The sequence below is a fragment of the Lolium perenne genome, chromosome 4 (assembly GCF_019359855.2).
Source record: "Lolium perenne isolate Kyuss_39 chromosome 4, Kyuss_2.0, whole genome shotgun sequence".
NCBI classification, from domain to species: Eukaryota; Viridiplantae; Streptophyta; class Magnoliopsida; order Poales; family Poaceae; genus Lolium; species Lolium perenne.
Genome location: NC_067247.2, coordinates 76,359,654 through 76,380,029, shown reverse-complemented (window position 1 = coordinate 76,380,029; position 20,376 = coordinate 76,359,654). Strand labels below are relative to the sequence as shown.

The 20,376-nt window shown below is 50.1% G+C and overlaps 1 protein-coding gene across 1 annotated transcript; it reads left to right on the top strand.

Moving 5' to 3' along the window:
• Positions 1–17,552: 17,552 nt before the first annotated feature.
• LOC127346912 (F-box protein At3g07870-like) lies at positions 17,553–19,713 on the top strand. The gene is made up of 3 exons (XM_051373155.1): positions 17,553–17,565; positions 18,600–19,595; positions 19,688–19,713. Exons 1-3 carry the CDS (start codon positions 17,553–17,555, stop codon positions 19,711–19,713), a joined length of 1,035 nt encoding a protein of 344 aa, XP_051229115.1.
• Positions 19,714–20,376: the final 663 nt, after the last annotated feature.

Genomic DNA, 20,376 nt, shown 5'->3' with positions numbered 1-20,376 from the left:
GCACGTATAGCGAGTTTGGGAAAGCACTCGGTTTTAGATGATGTATGTTGGTGTATTATTGTTAAATTATAAGTGGATTGTCTGGATTTTTTCATAAGATCGGTCTTTTGGAATAGTTGGTTAGTACATGAAGATTAATATGGTATCAGAGCCAGGGTCTCGAGTTCGAGTCCTGGTTTTCACAATTTACTCTATAAATTGTTGTTATCCCCCTCCTGTCTACGTACTAGCCTCTAGAGCCATACGTCTTTGTTTACACGTGTTGACTTGTCTCCGTCGCGTCACACGTGAGAGGGATGTTAAACTATAAGTGGATTGTCTAGCTCTTTTCATAAGATCGGTCTTTTGAAATAGTTGGTTAGTACATGAAGCTTAACAATTATCAAGGTAATGGTCATGTTCATGGTCGCCCCCTTCATCACTTTTGCAGGTATAGCAAGTTGTCGCTCTAAAGGTGGCTTCAAGTTGATCTTTGTATCTTCCTTGTAAGGCTTTGCGAATAATCTAATAAAGAAAAGTTGTGTGAATGTTGAGGCGGGGGCTATGCTCCCATTTCGAAAAAAATAAAGGACAGCAAGCAGATCCCTAGAAGAGCACCTGCGATCTTCTCCCACTCGTAAAACCCACATACTCTACTGTCTCGGCAATGGCGGCGTCGCCCCATCAAAGAAAAAGGCGAGCCAACGGCGCCAACAACAGCAGTACAACTCCTCTACTCTCCGCCGTCAACGGCAACGTCCTGCCTGAGGAGTTGCTCCACGAGATCCTCCTGCGCGTCTCAGTGAAGCCGCTCTGCCGCCTCCGCACCGTCTGCCGGTCATGGTGGTCCCTCCTCTCCGACTCGTCCTTCGTTGCCACCCACAGTGCCTGCCAAAGACCGCTCGTCGCCGCCTTCAAGCAGGCACCTGAGGGCATCGACATCCTGGACATATCCGGCCAAACCGTGAGGCAGATACTTGTCGAGGATTGCCCTCAACATCAGTTCGCCAAATCGGCGTGCACCAACCTTGATATGTTCTGCCTCGACGGGGAGGACATGCTCCCCCGGCGTTCTCAACCCAGCCACCGGCGTCGTCTCCCCTTTGTCCAATGACAACCAAGAACTCTACTATGACGGCCACACCACCAGTCTCATGTTCAGCACGGCCCCCTCAACAGGAGAGACCAAGGTTCTAGCCATCACCGCAAAGCACTGAAAAGTTACCTCCTGCAAGGTCCTCATCTTCGGTGGAGCCGGCGAGTGCTGGAGGGATACGGGTTGCCCCCCAACTCTGCTTGCAACTTCTTCTAGGTGCGTGCCCCTTGTCAAGGGGGCCCTCTATTTCTGGGCCTACGACAACAACTACCGCATCGATCACATTGCTGCATACGACCTCGAGACGGAGAAATGGCGGCAGGATCTTCTACACCTCCCACTGCCAATCCAGGAGGCCATCCCCTTTGCTGAGCTGAGCGACACCTTGGTTGCGGTCTACCGCCGTAACAACGACCATACATATCGTAACGGCAGCGATCTCTGCATTGACTTTTGGTTCCTTACGGACTCTGAGAAGGTTATCTGGTCGAAACGTTACGCCATCACCATGCCGTACCATGGTTGCTGGAGGCAGGGCGACGCAAGTTACGGGTACGGACATCCCTTGTGGGAACTTGATGATGGTAAGATTGTCTTCTGGGTGAGGATGTACTCGAGGAGGGGCGATGGAAGACAGGTTACAATACATTCGCTGCGGGTGTACGATATGAGAACAAACACTTGTATGAGTAGTGTTGAGATGCCAGACTGTGAACTTGCCGGTGTGTATAGAGGGAGTTTACTTGCTCGTGTTCCATGGATCAGGAATTAAGAGGATATATATATGTGATTATTGTTTGATGGTACTTTATACGGATAGGTCCACACTTTGAGATTCAATGACATACATCAACTTATTCCCTCAAAGTTTTGTACTCCATCCGTACCCGAAAATAAGGTCTATGATTTTTTTTGTTTGCACAGGTCAAACAAATCAACACCTACTAGTAATATGTAAATATCACATGGGAATATATTTCATGATGCTTGTATTGTGTAGACGTTAGTGTATTTTTGTTATAGAAATTTTCTTAAACTTTATGAATTTTGACTTGTGGAAAACTATCGCCTTCTGTTTTAGAAATGTAGGTAGTACATAGCTTTGTCAAATATTTAAGAATTTGACCATCAATATCGTTGTGAATCGTTAAATTGAAATTTGAAAATTATATGTATAGATTTGTGTCAAGAAGTATTTCCCAAGACAGTATATATATTAGTCATGGCCGGTTCCATACATGTTGCAGTGAAATAACATTATATGGGGAGGGTTGTCATCGACGTTGGACACATAGATGAACTGCAGTGCTAGCGCGCATCGGGATCTGCAAACGTTAAAGTAGGTGTATGCGAAACATACTTGTGAGGTTTTGTGAATAAAGAGAATACATTAATATCGTAAAAATAACATTATATGGGAAGAGTTTTTCAAGATAATTGTCGTATCCCAATTCCATCTTTTGTAGTGGTTACTAGGACACATAAAATGATGCCACGCGGCTCAGCGCGATTTTTTGACTTCGTTTACTTTGCCAAATATGCAAAACGAGGCCGCCGGGACATGCGGTATGGCCGTACCGGGCGCGCGAGTGCACCTGTCCGCCAACGCGCTAAACGGAAAACATTTAGCACATAAAATAGCGCGTCGTAGATCTAAAAACATTTTTCACGGACATGTAGTGGCAAGTATGGATCCATGCTATCTCAAGTTTCCCTCCGGTTCACCCCACTGGTGAGTTCCGCCCTATACGTTCAGGACATGCCAAAGTGCCGTCAGCGCATGTGCGTGTAGCCGGAAAGCCCCGATGGTACAACATTGGACAAACAACACTCCACCGTGCTAGTGTACACACCATGTGCTCACACAAATTTTTCTGGGTCATTCCCACCCCCCGAGGCTCGATTTCCAGGGAAACCCTAATCCGTTGACCGCACGGTCTATAACATTGACTACTCCCCAGCGGTGGTGCCGCGGTGGCACTGTGCCTTCCCTTGAGCTTTGTTAGGTCACGGGGACATGTGGTGGCAAGTATGGATCCATGCTATCTCAAGTTTCCCTCCGGTTTACCCCACCGTTGAGTTCCGCCCTATACGTCCAGGACAGACCTAAGTGCCGTCAGCGCATGTGCGTGTAGCCGGAAGGCCCCGGGGGTACAACATTGGAAAAACAACACCCCACTGTGCTGGTGGTGGTGTTGTGTTGGAGAAGAACACATGGGTATATATAGGGAGGCGAGGGGCTGAAACGGCAGGAAAAGTTGACGGGAGTGTCGACGGGAAAAAACGGCGGAAAAACTTGGCGGGAGAGAATGGGCGGGAGAAATGGGCGGGAAAAAGGAAAAACAGATGGAGGCTATGCCGACGGTGCCCCTCGGCATAGGCTAGGCAGCTGACGTCATTTTGGCTGGAGGGGTGGGAGGAATGGGCGGGAGAAATGGGCGTCAGCTATGCCGACGGTGGCCCTCGGCATATGCTTGACGCCGTGAGGGTTCCGCCAGGGCGCGACCGTGGGGCGACGGGCCGGGGTGCCACCCTCAACCTATGCCGAGGGCTAGGAGTACGCCGAGGGCCACCCTCGGCATAGCATGTCATATATATGCCGAGGGGGCCTATACGCCGATGGGATCGTTGAGCGGCTAGGCTGGCCGGGCAGTACGCCGATGGCCGTACATGGCCTTTCCTATAGTGACTAGGTTTCTGCAGCACCGTATAATACCCTAATGATAAGGTTTGCCTGCTACGGTGATGAAGAGACAAGGACCTTCGTCTCGTGCTAATGTCTCTAGTCATCACTGGATGGTCTAAAGATCTATTTGTGCTTCTTATCACTTTTTTTTTATTCTTTGTGCTACCATACAGATGATTATCATTCAATCGGCCGCCATTTTTGCCAAAATAACTCCTCGATGTTCTTATGTTGCTTCTGCATGCATCAATAATTTGATATTCCCATATGTGGTCAACGGTAGCGACGTGCATGCACTCTGACCACCCTTGATTTGCAGGCGCCATGGTTAGCGATCGATCGACTGTGTGAGCGATGCATGCATTTGACAGCACGTGCAATACATCCAGGCACTACCTCTTTCCATCCACCCTTCCTGTGTCGCTTAAGAGCATCTACACCCGTTGGGCTCCTCACACAGAAATCCGGCGCTATTTAGCGCCTGATGGATGTCATTTTTGGCCTGGGGAGACCCATTTTCCCAGCGGCAAGCCCAGGGTCGCGTGCGACGCTCAACCACCCCGTAAAAAGCGACGGTCCAGTCGCCGGGAAGGGGAACCATCCGGTGGCAACCGCGTCCATCGCCGTATTGAACCACCGTAATGGACCGCGAAGTGGCCTCGAGGAGCGAACCGCCGGAGCAGTAACTCCGCGGAAGAGCAACCGCCACTCTCTTCGTCGGCAGACCACTACATAAACGATCTACCGGCCGGTGCCATTCATCTCTTCACCATCCTCTGTCGTCGGACACTTCAGCAAAGCAGTCTCTCTTTGCCATCGGACACAGACAACGAGGGGAATCGCCTGGATGGCGCCATTGGTGGGACCGAGCTGCAACGTCTAGCAGCGACGATTCCCCGCCGCCGGAAAGCGACTATACCCTGCCGCCGGACAGCGACGATTCCCTGCCGCCGGACAGCGACGATTCCCTGCCGCTGGACAGCGAGAATGAGGAAGAGGCTGAGGAGCGGGACGAGGAAGAGGCTGAGGAGGAGGAGGAGGAGGAGGAGGAGGAGGAGGAAGCAGCGGCCAGGCGAAGGAGGACGCGAAGGCGAAGGCGCAGCCGGCGTGCACCTTCGACGATGAGGAGGACAGGAGTTCCTCCGACGCGTCGACCGACACCGACTCTTCGGAGGAGGTGACAAGCCAGAAGTGCCAGCGTGAGGACGATGACGCGGGGCCATCATGCAAGAAGTAGTTTTTTTCCAAAGTTTTTATATATTCATGTTTTTCCGAAGTATTTATATGTAATTTGTGCTCGCCTACAACTTTCTTCTATCTAGTAAATTAAAAACTTCCCCCAAATCACATGCACGCCGTATCTCGGGAAGACGATGTGAGGAGGACGAAGATCGACCTTTGTCGCTGACAAGGTGGGGCCACGAGATGATTCCCGCGCTAAAGTTTTGTCCGGAGTCCCCGAGCACTCCCCGGGGGGCCAGGGATGACCTGGGCTCCCCGGATGGATGAAAGCCCATCCGGACGAAGACGAGAAACCGGAGGTACAACTGGACCGTTTTCGTCCATCTGGATTAAAAAAAAGCGTTTTGGGGTCTCGTCGGGGAGACGAATGGAGATGCTCTAAGTCCCATGTGTCTTGGAAGCTCTTCCCGGCCGTCTGAAATTCTGAATACAACCCCGCAGTCGGTCTCCAAAAGGCTCCCGCATTGCGTGACTAAGAAAGAAAAGAGGCTGAGTGTCCAAGATAATTACGTACGAGATCTTGAAGGTTTCCGGATGACTCAGATTTCAACCATAGCGGCCACTCCCCACCACTCTTGCGTTCCGCAGGGCCTCCTCACCGACAGATTGTTCAGTTGCTTCTGCATGCATCAGCAGTAATTGGATTACTTCCATATGTGCACACTTGATTTGCAGACGCCGTCCGCGAATAATCCTTGCAGGGATGCCATCGTGTTGCAGCTATTCAGATATCTCCGTGCAGCAGGCTGCAGCGCATAATTGTGTAGGCCCGAGCCAGACGGGTTGCTAATGCTACATGGAAATCGAATCGAACTCCTATGTGTTCCTGACGGCAAGTCCAAGTCGGACAAGCTGATGTCCCTGAAATAAAGGAGAACAGGTAGATCCAAAAGCAGAGCTAGCATCAGGGTATTATCCTAGTCGTAAAACCTAGATGTCTCAACTCTCGGCAATGGCGGCGTCGCTCCGTCCAACAGCAAGGCAAGCCAAAGGCAACAGCAGCAGCAGCACCGCTCCTCTCGTCTCCACTGCCAACGGCAGCGTCCTGCCCCAGGATTTGCTCTACGAGATCCTGGTGCGCATCCCGCACTAGTGGAGAAGAGGCCTTTGGTTCCAAGCAAATGTCCCAGTGCTGAACCAAACCGGGTTCAATGGGGGCATTGGTCCCGGTTCGTTTCTGCCCAGGACGACCCCACCCGCTGGCGCCTGTCCTGTAGTGGCCTTTGGACCCGGTTTGTATTACAAACCGAGACTAAAGGGTCCACCGCAGGGCGCCGCAGGCCGTGTCAGTCGTGGGGAACCCTTTAGTCCCGGTTTGTAATACAACCCGGGTCCATAGGCCCCGCCTCTGGCTATATAACCTTGCCCCTGCCCAAGTGTGAGCCACACTTGGCCATTTTTTTCACTTTCTTCACAAGAGGGGTGTATTGCTCTCCTCTCTTCTTCACATGCACAAGAGGTGTTCGATGAAATGCTTAAGAGGATTTGCCACTTGAGTTTACACAAATCAAGCCACACTTAACTTGCTTTTTTCTTCTTCATCGAGGTTAACAACTTTATCCTTTTCATCTGCAATTGATAAAATGCATGTGTATATATACATCGTGATGTTCTGTAATGGTTTTGATCAGCTTAATTATATCATGCAGATGAATCGGCAATGGATGTACATTGACCGACGGTTTGACGAGTTCACTGCGGGCCTGGATAATTTTATGGCTGTGGCGGAGGCAAACAAACATGGTGGCTTCATGTATTGTCCATGTGTGGACTGCAAGAATACCGTAAATTACGCTCACTCGAGTCTCATTCACAGCCACCTTCGCGATCCGGTTTCATGCCCAAGCATTACTATTGTTGGACCAAGCACGGAGAAAGAGGGGTTATGATGGAAGACAATGACGAAGAGGAAGAGGATGATGACGGTTATCCCAATTTCCCTGAATACGATGATACTGCAGAAGGCAATGAAGACAATGAAGTAGAAGATCAAGAGGCACCAGATGAACCTGCTGATGATGATCTTGGCCGGGCCATTGCTGATGCAAGGAGAGAATGTGAAACTGAAAAGGAAAGGTTGGCCTTCGACAAGATGATAGAAGATCACAACAAATTGTTATACCCAACTTGCGAAGCTGGCCATAAAAAGCTAGCCAAAGACACTGGAATTGTTGCAATGGAAGGCGCAGAACGGTGTCACTGACTCGGGATTTGGAAAGTTGCTGACAATAATTAAGAGGAAGCTTCCAAGGGGTAACGAATTGCCCGCCAGTACGTACGAAGCGAAGAAGATTGTCTGCCCTCTAGGATTAGATGTGCAAAAGATACATGCATGCATTAATGACTGCATCCTCTACCGCGATGAGTACGAGAATTTGGATGCATGTCCGGTGTGCACCTTTGCATTGCGGTATAAGATCGACGAGATGACCCTGGTGATGTTGAGGGCGAGCGCCCCAGAAGAGGGTTCTGCCAAGGTTATGTGGTATGCTCCTATAATACCACGGCTGAAACGCTTGTTCGTAAATAAAGAGCATGCTAGGTTGTTGCGATGGCACAAAGAAGACCGTAAGAAAGACGTGATGTTGAGGCACCCTGCTGATGGCTCCCAATGGAGAAAAATCGATAGAGAGTTCCCAAACTTTGCACAGGATGCAAGGAACTTACGGTTTGGTCTAAGTACAGATGGCATGAATCCTTTTGGAGAGCAGAGCTGCAGCCATAGCACCTGGCATGTGACTCTTTGTATATATAACCTTCCTCCTTGGTTGTGCATGAAGCGGAAGTTCATTATGATGCCAGTGCTCATACAAGGCCCGAAGCAACCCGGGAACGACATTGATGTGTACCTGAAGCCATTAGTCCAAGAACTTCTACAGTTGTGGTCCCTAGCAGGTGTACGTGTGTGGGACGAGCACAAGCAGGAGGAATTTGACCTAAGAGCGATGCTTTTCGTAACCATCAATGACTGGCCTGCTCTTGGTAACATTTCAGACAGTCAAACAAGGGATACAATGCATGCACACACTGTTTACATGAGCTCGAAGGTGATTATTTGGAAAAGGTCGAAGGTCGTGTACACAGGGCATCGTCGATTTCTTAGGATTACCCATCCCGTAAGAAAGAAAGGCAAGCATTACAACGGTGAGGCTGATCACCGGAGGAAGCCTCCCCATCGTGATGGTGTTGATATATTTGGTATGGTCAAGGATCTATATGTAATATTTGGAAAGGGTCCTGGCGGACGGTCTGTTCCGAATGACGATGCCGGACACGCGCCCATGTGGAAGAAGAAATCTATATTTTGGGATCTACCCTATTGGGAAGTCTTAGAGGTCCGCTCTTCAATCGATGTGATGCACGTGACGAAGAATCTTTGCGTGAACTCGCTAGGCTTTACGGGTGTGTACGGGAAGACAAAAGATACACCGAAGCACGGGAGGACCAGCAACGTTGGAAAGACCCCAAAAAGCTGCATGAGAGAGTTAAAGGACGTCATTTATCCAGCTACGCTCTTACAAAAGCAGAGAAGGAAATATTTTTTGAATGTCTTAGCAGTATCAAGGTCCCGTCTGGCTTCTCCTCCAATATAAAGGGAATAATAAATATGGAGAAGAAAACATTCCAGAACCTGAAGTCTCATGACTGTCACGTGATAATGACACAGTTGCTTCCGATTGCATTGAGGGGGCTTCTACCGGAAAATGTTCGACTGCCCATTGTGAAGCTATGTGCATTCCTCAATGCAATTTCTCAGAAGGTAATAAATCCAGAAATTCTACCGAGGTTGCGTAATGATGTGGTCCAATGTCTCGTTAGTTTTGAGCTAGTGTTCCCACCATCCTTCTTCAATATTATGACACATCTCCTCGTTCACCTGGTCGATGAGATTTCCATTCTCGGTCCTGTGTTTCTACACAATATGTTCCCCTTCGAGAGGTTCATGGGAGTCTTGAAGAAATATGTTCATAACCGTGCTAGGCCAGAAGGAAGCATCTCCAAGGGCTATGGAATAGAGGAGGTCATTGAATTCTGTGTTGACTTTATTCCTGACCTTAAGCCGATTGGTGTTCCTGAATCGCGGCATGAAGGGAGACTAAGTGGAAAAGGCACGCTAGGAAGGAAATCAATGATATGTAGGGACGGGATTTCTTTGACTCAAGCACACTACACAGTTCTACAAAGTTCCACCTTGGTGGCTCCGTATATCGGTGACCACAAGAACTTTCTACGCTCCCAGAACCCGGGGCAGTCGAACGATTGGATTAGACGTGAACACATGTCGACTTTCGGCGGTTGGTTGCAAAAACATCTCCTGAATAACAAACATATTGAAGATCAGTTGTACTTGCTGGCCCAGACACCATCTTCGACTGTAGTGACTTTCCAAGGGTACGAGATAAATGGGAATACATTTTACACGATCGCCCAAGATAAAAAGAGCACCAACCAAAACAGTGGTGTCTGGTTTGATGCAATAATGAATGAAGGCCCAAATGACACATATTATGGTTACATAGAGGATATATGGGAACTTGACTATGGACCTTCTTTTAAGGTCCCTTTGTTTAGGTGCAAATGGGTCAACAAAACAGAGGCGGGGTTCAGGTAGACAAGTTGTATGGAATGACAACAGTGGATCTCAACAATCTTGGGTATAGAGACGAACCATTCGTCCTAGCCAAGGATGTGGCCCAGGTTTTCTATGTGAAGGATATGTCTACCAAACCAAGAAAAAGGAAACATAAGGAAACAAATACATCAAACGATGAGCCAAAGCGTCACATAGTTCTTTCTGGAAAAAGAAACATCGTGGGAGTGGAGGACAAGACAGACATGTCAGAAGATTATAATCAGTTTGATGAAATTCCACCCTTCAGAGTGAACATTGATCCAAGCATCAAGTTAAATGATGAAGATGCTCCATGGTTACGGCCGAAGAAGATTAATTAAATGATGAAGATGCTCCATCATCAAGTTAATTGAAGAATGTTCATGGCACAAATGAGTATCTCAACATGGCAATCAATTTCCCATTTATTTTTGTGTAATCATGTAACTGTATGTAAGATATTAAAAGTGGAGATGCGCCACGGGAGATTTCCCAACCCTTTCCCCAACACTGTTAGATGAGATGTAGTCGTTCAGGGGCTTGCAGGAAAAAATTCCAAGGCGCAGTTTCTGAAGATGCCGTAGGGCGTGTGCACCAACGACATCTTCGAGAAACTGCGCCACGGGAGATTTCCCAACCCTTTCCCCAACACTGTTAGATGAGATGTAGTCGTTCAGGGGCTTGCAGGAAAAAATTCCAAGGCGCAGTTTCTGAAGATGCCGTAGGGCGTGTGCACCAACGACATCTTCGAGAAACTGCGCCACGGGAGATTTCCCAACCCTTTCCCCAACACTGTTAGATGAGATGTAGTCGTTTAGGGGCTTGCAGGGAAAAATTCCGAGGAGCAGCTTCCGAAGATGTCGTAGGGCGTGTGCACCAACGACATCTTCGAGAAGCTGCGCCACGGGAGATTTCCCAACCCTTCCCTTCATCCATGGGAATGAAACTCTGCTTGGCTTGTTGATCTGCTTGGCAAGGCGTATCGATGCTCCTTTTATAGGCACGGCACCTCTTCTACTTTGTCTTGTTCCTTCGACAGGGCGTCGTGCGCTACATGCTTTATCTCATCGAGCAGTGCGTCCACCCATGCGTTCTTATCCTGCCGACATCTTTAGTCCCGATTGTACCGACCAGCCGGGACTAAAGGTTACCCACACGTCCTTATCCCACCGACAGTTTTGTTAGATGACACAAAAAAGGATCTTTAGTCCCAGTTGTACCCACCAGCCGGGACTAAAGGTTACCCACACGTCCTTATCCCACCGACAGTTTTTGGCGCCACTGCGTTCCCGCCTATTTTTCTTCCCGCGCTTTCCACTGCTTCCCGCCTCCGTCCTCCCGCCATTTTTTCACTATATATATGTTGGCTTGGCCTCCATTTACATATCACATCTAGACTCATATCTGCAAACCTCATCACCAGGTCACATGGCTTCCATCGTATCTCTAACCCTCCGGGAGGCGGAGGCGCTTTGCGCGTCGAACTACCCCTGCCCGCCGGGCTACCGCGTCCCTACCGGCTGGTTGCTGAGCGTCGGAGGGGTACCGGTCCCTCCTGTCCCTCTAGGTGTGGCGCGCGAGATGGCCATCACGAACCACTACTACTTCGAGCTCACGCCAGAGCAGCGGAGGAATCCCCAGTGGCATCCCGACTACAGCCCGACTTGGGAAAGCTTCTTCATCAATCGGCGTGAGAGGGCGCTCGCCAGGCACGAGGAGGGCGGCCCGCCTCCTTCGAACTTCAACGAGGCCGGCCGTCGGCTGTGGTGGCGCGACCGAACTCTCCAGGGCGTCATGGCCCACCGTGGCCCCCGCCTGCGCTACCCTCAGTCCCAGCCCACGCGTGCTCTCCCGCCGAGGTTTGACTACCGCGACCCCGATGCCAGCGACGATGATGACGGCGACTACGACGACTACAGTGGCGAGTACTATAGGGCTAGGCACGAGTATGACTGAATGACTCGAACGGTCGAATCTGGCCATGTATCTTAATTAATTTTCAGTTGAGCTAGGCACGAGTACTATAGGGCTAGGCACGAGTACTATCTGGCCATGTATCTTAATTAATTTTCAGTTGAGTTCTGTACTTTAATTCCACATGTAATCTGGCGGGAAACTTTTCTCATCATCAGCGTCTGCCACAACGACTTTATTGAAAATACAATAAAATAGATAAACAACTAGTCTAGTCGATCTACTCGTCGTCGGAGGTTGTCTCGGTCCAAATGTCGTCCCACCGAGAGTCGTTGTTGGCCCAAGTTGTATTCGGGTTATCGAGCTCGAACACGGCGACGGCCCGACGGTGGCGCCTGTTGGACCTGCGTTGTGCCCGGAGGTCAGCGAAGAACGCGGCGGTGTTGTCGACGTCGTTGGGGAACTGCGCCCTCCACTGGCGCATCAACTCCTCGTCGTGCTCGGCGATTGCGATCCGGCGCTGCACCTGGCGGTGGCGGCGACGGTCCTCGTCGTCGACGAGGCACGGCGTCGGCGCGAGGAACTCCGCCTCCTCTAGCGATTCGACGTCTGGGAAGTTCATGTCGCACCGTGGCCGCCGAAATCACCATGCGGCCGCGTCGTAAGCGCGCGCCGCCAGCTCCGGGGTGTTGTACGTGCCGAGGGTGAGCCGGAAGCCACCGGCGCGCATCTCGGCGTAGAACCTACCGTTCGGCCGCGCTCGGACGCCACGGAAGCCGGACGAGCCGCGACGGCGCGGCGGCATCTCGGCGACGAATGAACGGAGGCGACGACGACGTGTGGTTCCGCGCGCACGCGGCGCTTTATAGCACAGCGACGCGGCAAGTTTGGCGACAGGTGGCGCGGGGAAGCGGCGGGGCGTGGCACGTGGAAGCGGCGGCGACACGTGGCGCGGAAGCGGCGGGCGTGGGACGTGGAAGCGGGATCTACACGTCGCACGGCGGTGGCGGCGGGGCGAGGCACGTGGAAGCGGCGGCGACACGTGGCACGGGGAAGTGACACGTGTGGCGGTGGCGGTGGTGGCCAGTACATGGCGGTGGCGGTGGTGGGCAGTACACGGCGGTGGCCCGTACATGGCGGTGACGGTGGTGGCCAGGCGGTGGCGGTGGCGACGATGGCCAGTACACGGCGGTGGCGACGGTGGCCTGTACATGCATGGCGGTGGCGGCGGTGGACACGTGGGGCAGTGCGGTGGCTTTTTTTTCATTTGAAATAAGGCGGGAATGAAACTTTTTTAAAAAAGTGGCCTTTGGACCCGGTTTGTATTACAAACCGGGACTAAAGGCCTTTTTTGCGCGCGCAGCGAAAACGCAGCAAAAATGGCCTTTAGTCCCGGTTTGTATTACAAACCGGTCGAAGGGGTTTTGGTCCCGGTTTGTAACACGAACCGGGTCCAAAGGGGGGCAGTATAAAAGAAAACACTTCGTCTCCGCGGAGATCAATCCCGCGGAGACGGCGCGCTTGTGCCGCCAGCTGCCGAAATCGCCGCCGGCCGCCGCCGTCATCGCCACCGCCCTCCCGCGCTTATCGCTGCCGCCTCGCGCCACCGCCTCGCCGCCGTCTCCGCCGCTGCCGGGCGCCACCGCCTCCGCCACCGTGCCGTCACCGCGTCGCCCGCGCCGTCCGCCACCGCGCTGCCCGCCATCGCGCCGTCCGCCACCGCGTCGCCGCGCCGCCACCGCCCGCGGCCGCCTCCTCGCCGTCCGCCGCGCCCCCGCCACCTGCCGGCTGCCGGCCACGCCCACCTCCGCCGCGGTAAGCACCGCCGTCTTCTCTTTTTTTTTATTTTTTAGATTAGTTAATTTGTTAGGTTAATTATATAGAAACAATAGTTAGAAAAAAAGTTAGTACAATTAGTTAGAAATTTAGTTAGAAAAAAAGTTAGTAAAATTAGTTAGAAAATTAGTTAAAACAATAGTTAGAAAAAAAGTTAGTAAAATTAGTTAGTAAAATAGTTAGAAATTTAGTTAAAACAATAGTTAGAAATTTAGTTAAAATAGTTAGAAATTTAGAAAAAAAGTTAGTAAAATTTAGTTAAAATAGTTAGAAATTTAGTTAGTGTTACTGTTACAAAAATAGTTATGAGGGCCGCCGCGCCGGTAACCGCTACGCTCGCGATGGCGCCCCCCAAATACGGTAGTGCCGACGCCCCTGCCGGCGCCCCCAAAATAGAGTATGTAGTGCCGGCGCCCCCCAAATGGTAGTGCCGGCGCCGACTAACATAAAAGTAGTGAAGTTATTTTTTAATTTATGTTAACGTTGGTACATATATATATGATTTGTTTTCGTAGCTACGATGCCGCGACAGCCGCCGCGCCGTGGTCTGACTCTTCTAGAGGAGATGGAGCAGATGGGGGAGGTCCGGGACTGGGCTCCGCCGGGGTGGCACTGGGAGGTCTTAGCTTCCGGGTCGCGCACCTTGGTGCGGAATCCGGGTCCCGTTGTCGACCCGGATATTCTTTGGTGGAGGTCTTATGGGCCACGGTCGTTTCAGAGGGAGCCGGCCCCGCCGGAGGAGGTAGCTCAGCGCATTGAAGCGGAGGACTAGCACGTTCGCCGTTACATGTACGCGTTAGACAACATGTATAGGACCGGATGGAGCGTTATGCGGGGATCTCATGTTAGCTATGCTCCCGTTGTTGTTCCGTGGCTTTGGGGGTACACCCAGCGCGGCTCAGGACCCGGTCGGCGCCCTCTAGGACCCGGTCTGCGCGGTTGAGTGGTTGTAGTAGTGATTGATATGTATTAGGGTTAAATAAACATGAACCCGATCTATGTATGCATGTAACTGCAGTATCTGCTTTCAGCACTATATTATCGATCCTTAGTTAAGAACTACATATGTAACTCCATTTTCAGTTTTCTGCATTATCCTTAATTTGATCATATGATGGTTCCTATGTATAGCTTGCAGGTCGTTGTAGAAAGCATGGACAGAGATGAAATTCAAGAAAATTTCATGGAGGAACTCATAGCAAACGGTACTGGATGATCGCGACGACGACGTTATTCCAGATGATGGCGGTGACGATGTCACCGCAACTTATTTGAATGACTCCGGTGAGGGAGCGGAGAATATTGAGGAAGAAGATCCTAGTGGCGCCGGTGAGGAACAAGATCATCATAATGGCTCCCGAACTGTAGTTATCACCGAGGTATATAAATTAATTAAGCCGCTGTTGATCGACTAGATGCATTAACTAATTAAATTGTACTGACTATGAACTATTTCTTTTTAGCCCTCCGGATCGAGCACTTCTTCTCAGAAAGTCGAGGAAGCGAGGCCCGGCCAAAAAGTTGGATGACGGTGTTAGGCACGACATCACCCACATCGAAAAGGATGGTAAACCGATTGCTCCAGAGAAAGGTGCAAAGGCATTTATAGCTCAATGCGGAGTGCTTGTTAGGGACCACGTCCCGATCACCGTTCAAGAATGGCACAAGCCGAAGGGACTAGTGCTGTCTGCAGAGGAAGAAGCTCAAGGTCTTTATATCGATGATGTAGCCAAAAACAGCATTATGAACAAGCTCATGTCACATTTCAACATAGTACCCGAAGAGGGGGGTGACGCTGAAAAGGCCAAGATGGAGCAGGCCCTCCGCGAGTTTGGCAAGAAGAAGATGGCCGAACTATTCAAGAGCCACAAGAAAAGATTGCGCCGCCTTATCAAGTTAAAGAAGACTCCGGACGGTGAGAAGGTAAAAAATCACTGGACGAATTCGTGAAGTACAAAGCACGGAGTCGAAGAATTTAAGAGAAGGTCGGAAATAAATAAGGCAAATGCTGCGTTGAAGCTATATCACCAAATTCTCGGGTCCGTGGATACGGGGCTAACCGTCCTAAGTGGCGAGCAGTTGAGGCGGAACTGACCGATAAAGGGATCAGATTAGGGACACACGGTTGGATCGAACGGTGCAAGGAGTGGTTCTACGGGATTGGGGGAACGTTGGATCCAGAAACAGGGAAGTGCATCTATAAGAAAGCTCATCTGAAGGTTCCCATTGATGCCCTGGAACAAGCACATAGGGACGTGGAGGCGGGGTTGTTCCAGCCCGAAAGAGAGAACGATGAGCTGACACGCGCCCTTGGGAACAAAGAACACGGCGGACGAACACGAGGCACAGAAGGCTCCGTTCCGTGGAAGTATGGCTTTCCTGCGGAAAGGAAGAGATTTCCTGATAAAAGCCATGAGAGGAGGAAGGCAAGGGAAACAGACCGCCTGGCTAACTTAGAGGAGGGTATGAGCACCATGAAAGCCCAATTAACCATGGTAACCCAAGTACTTACATCTCAGATGGCTCGGGGCAGGCTGTAGATCCTGCACTGCTCAATGCCCTCGCCCCGCTGCAATCTCAACCACACCGGTAAAGCAGCGTGGCTTCCTCGAATCAGGTGGATAATGATGATGATGACCAGGTGGTCGAGCCTCCTCGCTACCCCCCCCCCCCCCGTGGATGATCTCACTGAGAGCCGTCCTTGTGAGCTGCATGTTAAAGTTTTCAACCTATCCTTCAAGGCGGCGGTCGGCATCCTCTTACCTACAAGGTCTTACCATTGCCGTCCGGTCCAAGACGACTTTGCTGTTGTGATGGTGGATGAAGTGTTGAGAGAGTATGAGGGGTTGGTGCTTGAGCACCCTGCAGGTGAAGATGGGGAAATCAAAGAACTGGGAGAAGCCCGTAGAACCACCGTGCAATGGCGGAAGGAGAACATTGTGTTTCCAGGTGAGAAGCCAACAAGCAGGCCACCTCCGCCTCCTCCGCCACCTGTGCAGTCTCCTCCGCGTGATGATTCTCCTCTGCGCGATGATGATTCCCCTATCCATGACCAGTCTCCTCCGCGTGAAAATACTCCGCCGCCTCCTCCTCCTCGTCAGGAGACTCCGCCGCCTCCACCTAAGCAAAAGAGGAAGCGGTCCGCGGCACCTCCTACAGCTCCGAAGAGATCATCAACTCCAATGAGGGCACAGACTCCAGAGTTGTTACCACATGAGCAGACTGAAGAGCAAAAAGCGTTTCTTGCGCCGAAGAAGATGTTTATTCCACCGCAGACAGTGAAGCACTTTGCCGAGACGAGAATGAAGAGACCTGAGCTGAGAGCTGATTATGACCGCTCTCTTGGACAGTCCTCTAGAGCGAGCAAAGAAGCAAAAAAAGTCGCCCAGCTTGGACAGCAGGACATTCAGGCCGTACCCCACTTCATCGTGGAGCCCTATCATGATCCAGAGACGGCATCGATGATCGAACGGGCGGCTAGAGCTCAGGGAGCATCAGTTGAGTACGAAGATTACTATCCAACGGCTCAAGTGGTAAACAAGTATAGATACGGATCTGATCTCGTCAAACCTGGCGAGCTCGCGCGTCTAGGGACTCAGATGCGAAGGTTGCATGACTGGTACCTGAAAGCCTGTCAAAGATGTGAAAGCTACCTCACGGTGTATCTTAGAGATGAGCATTACTTCCGGGGGGAAGACGAGATAAACCTTGAGTTAGAAGAACTGTTTCAGTTATTCAATCAAGACGCCCTCGACAAAGCTGTCATCAGTTGCTACTGCCTGTAAGTGATTTATTTGTGTAATTAAGTTTGTAGCTCATTCATTTGCACTAACAATTATCCTCATTATATTCTTTGTGTACGCTATACATTTAATTATGCAGAATGAAGAAGCTGGAATACAAAAGAGGCAAGCTCCTACCGCTGGGGTTCATAGACTCAAACACAGTTCATGAAGTTACGGTTCGACAGTACCCCAAGGACACAGAGGACAACATCGTAATGTTTTTAGAGAAGCAAGCAGACAAAGAGGATATATTCTTTCCCTACAACTTCAAGTGAGTGTTATATATAACATACATTATGCTTGTGCACCTTCCACTTTATTCTCGTAATCATTGAGCTATGCTTGTGCAGATTCCACTTTATTCTCCTAATCATTGATCTTCCCCTTGGAGTTGTAAAAGTCATGGACTCGAAACGTAAAGAATATGCGGAATGGGCGGACATGGCTGCCATCCTCCAGAGGTAGTTTCAATCAATTTCGTATTGGCATCTTCATCTGTTCTAATTCGAAGATATCATCAACTAATCAATTACTCATTTACTCATTATTTTTTGCCGGACAGGGCTTGGAAACGGTTCATCAATACTGTTCCGGGTAAATGGAAACCAGAGCTTACATTTGAAGATTACCCTGTAAGTAGTACTATATATATAGCTATGTCCGTGAAACTTTATATATGATATTTACTTTCAATACGATGCTTGATTATTAGTTTGATCGAACTATTTTTTCGTAAAGTGTATGAGGCAGGAACAAGGGAATAACTTATGTGGATACTACGTCTGCACCTTCATGCGTGACATGTCCTGTCCCAAGGGTGGGGATGCCCAAATACACCACACTCGTGTACGATAACAAATTTTCACAATTAATCTTAATTAGTACCATCTATTGTATTGAGTTCCATTCATATATTGATCTCCTTTTTTAAATATAGATGACACGCCTGCGGGACACTCTCATAACAGCGGATCAAATAAAAGCAATTCAAGAGGAAATCGCGGGATTCTTTATTACCGAGGTCCTTACCCCAGGTGGAGAGCACTATCGGAAGATCGTGCGGCGGAGGAAATTCGTCGAGGAGGTGTTGTATTGTAAATATGCATGCATTACGTGTACTGTGTTGACTATGTCGTGTACTGTTGACGATGTCTATATATATTCATGACGATTTTTTGTGGTTTCTTGAATGATATATATGCATTGCTGAAACTCTGCCGCGGCAGAGAAACGCTGGTAGAAACCTAGGCCCGGTTCGTACCACGAACCGGGACCAAAGGCCTTCCACCGCGAGCTCCCTGGCGGCACCACGTGTCGAGGCCTTTAGGCCCGGTTAATCTTTGAACCGGGACTAAAGGGTACCCCTTTAGTCCCGCCTAATTGGTCCCGGTTCGGGAACCGGGTCTAAAGGCCCAAATAGACCGGGCCTATTGCCCCTTTTTCTACTAGTGCCGGCGAAGACGCTTTGCCGCCTCCGTGCCGTCTGCCGGTCATGGCGGTCCCTCCTCTCCGACTCGTCCTTCGTTATCGCCCACAATACCCTCCACGGACCGCTCGTCGCCTCCTTCAAGTGGGAGCCGGGCCAGCCGGCAGGCATCCACATCCTAGACAGGTCCGGCAACACCGTCAGGCATATACGTTTCGAGACTGGGTTTCAAAGTTACTCCTGGATCGTGGCGTGCAGCAACCTTGACGTGATCTGCCGCTTTGGTGCGGACGAGCGCCCCCGCCTGATCGACCCAGCCACCGGTGTCATCTCCCTATTGCCCGATGACCCAGAGTTCAACCATAACAAGCACACCACCAGATTTGGGTTCGGCTGGGCCTCCTCAACCGGGGAGACCAAGGTGCTGGCCATCACTGCAAGCCTCACGACAGTCCGTTGCTGCAAGGTCCTCACCCTCGGTGGCGCCGGAGAGTGGAGGGAGACAGGTTGCCCCATGACTAAACTTGCAACTACTCCTAGGTGTGTGGCCCTTGCCAAGGGGGTCCTCTATTTCTTGGGCTATACAAACTGCTACCCCGATCACATTGCAGCATACGACCTCCAGACGGAGCAATGGCGGCCGGATCTCGTGCACTTGCCGCTCCCAGTCCGATGCCACGTTTCCTTGGCTGAGCTGAGCGATAACTTGGTTGCAGTCTACAACCGTAACGTTGATAGCCATATTTCCAAGGATTTGTGGTTCCTCACGGACGCTGAGAAGCTTCTCTGGTCGAAGCGATACACGATCACCATGCCTTACCCAAAGACGTTTGACAGGATGATGGGAAGATGGGCAGATTGTTTTCCCTTGTGGAAACTGGATGATGGGAAGATTGTCTTCTGGGTGTCGCTGTACCTGAATGGTGGTGACGTGCGAGTAGTGCATTTTTTGCGGGTGTACGATCCCCCGACAAACACTTACACGGATGGGGCAGACATGCCTGGCTATACCTTTTTCGGTGTGTACAAAGGCAGCTTACTTGCTGGTCATCCATGGACCAGGAATCAAGCGGGTATATAAGTACTTTTTGACTGCCATTGTAAATTACAGGGATGGCTGCATACTTTGAGATTTAATGGTAGACATCATCTTTTTTTTTTTCCGGATATCATCTTACTCTCCCTCCACTTCAAAGTACAGTGTTTGTTTTGTATATAGCTTTGTCAAATATTTAAGGAACTAAACACCAATATCGTTGCGAATATGATAATGGAAAATTGAAATAAATTTATAAACTTATGTCAAGAAGTATTTAATTCCCATATCCTAAAACTTCATCAATTAAATCTATGTTTGTTTTAGATCACAACACTTTTGTACTCAAATCCTGGTATAAACATATAATTCATATGTAAATTTTAGCCAATAAAAGGGAAGTTCAACACCTATGGATGCTGACCGAATTAGGTCCCGATTGGCTTTTTAGACCTGGCACCATGGCGGTGCCGCACACCGGTGCATGCTTGATGGCGGACACCCCTCTTGAAGAGAAGAAACAACCTTTGCTAAATTATGAGCTATACATTTGAACCCTGTGTTCATGACTGAAAATCGCCTCCTGGAAGAGAATAAGAGATTGGTACTCCTGTGCATTATCTCATGTAGGATCATCGTATACCTGCATGCAAAACCTTCCCATCTCTTGGTGCTGGAACAACCCACCTTATAAGATGGTCTAACTTCCTTCCAACTTTTTATGTGAGACTAAACTTCTCACCTCTTGCCACTCCCTAGTGAGC

Excerpts from the sequence above, each read along its gene's own strand:
- LOC127346912 (XM_051373155.1), top strand. Across the intron at positions 19,596-19,687 it reads GCCTGGCTATACCTTTTTCG|GGATGGCTGCATACTTTGAG; the intron begins GTGTGTACAAAG and ends TGTAAATTACAG.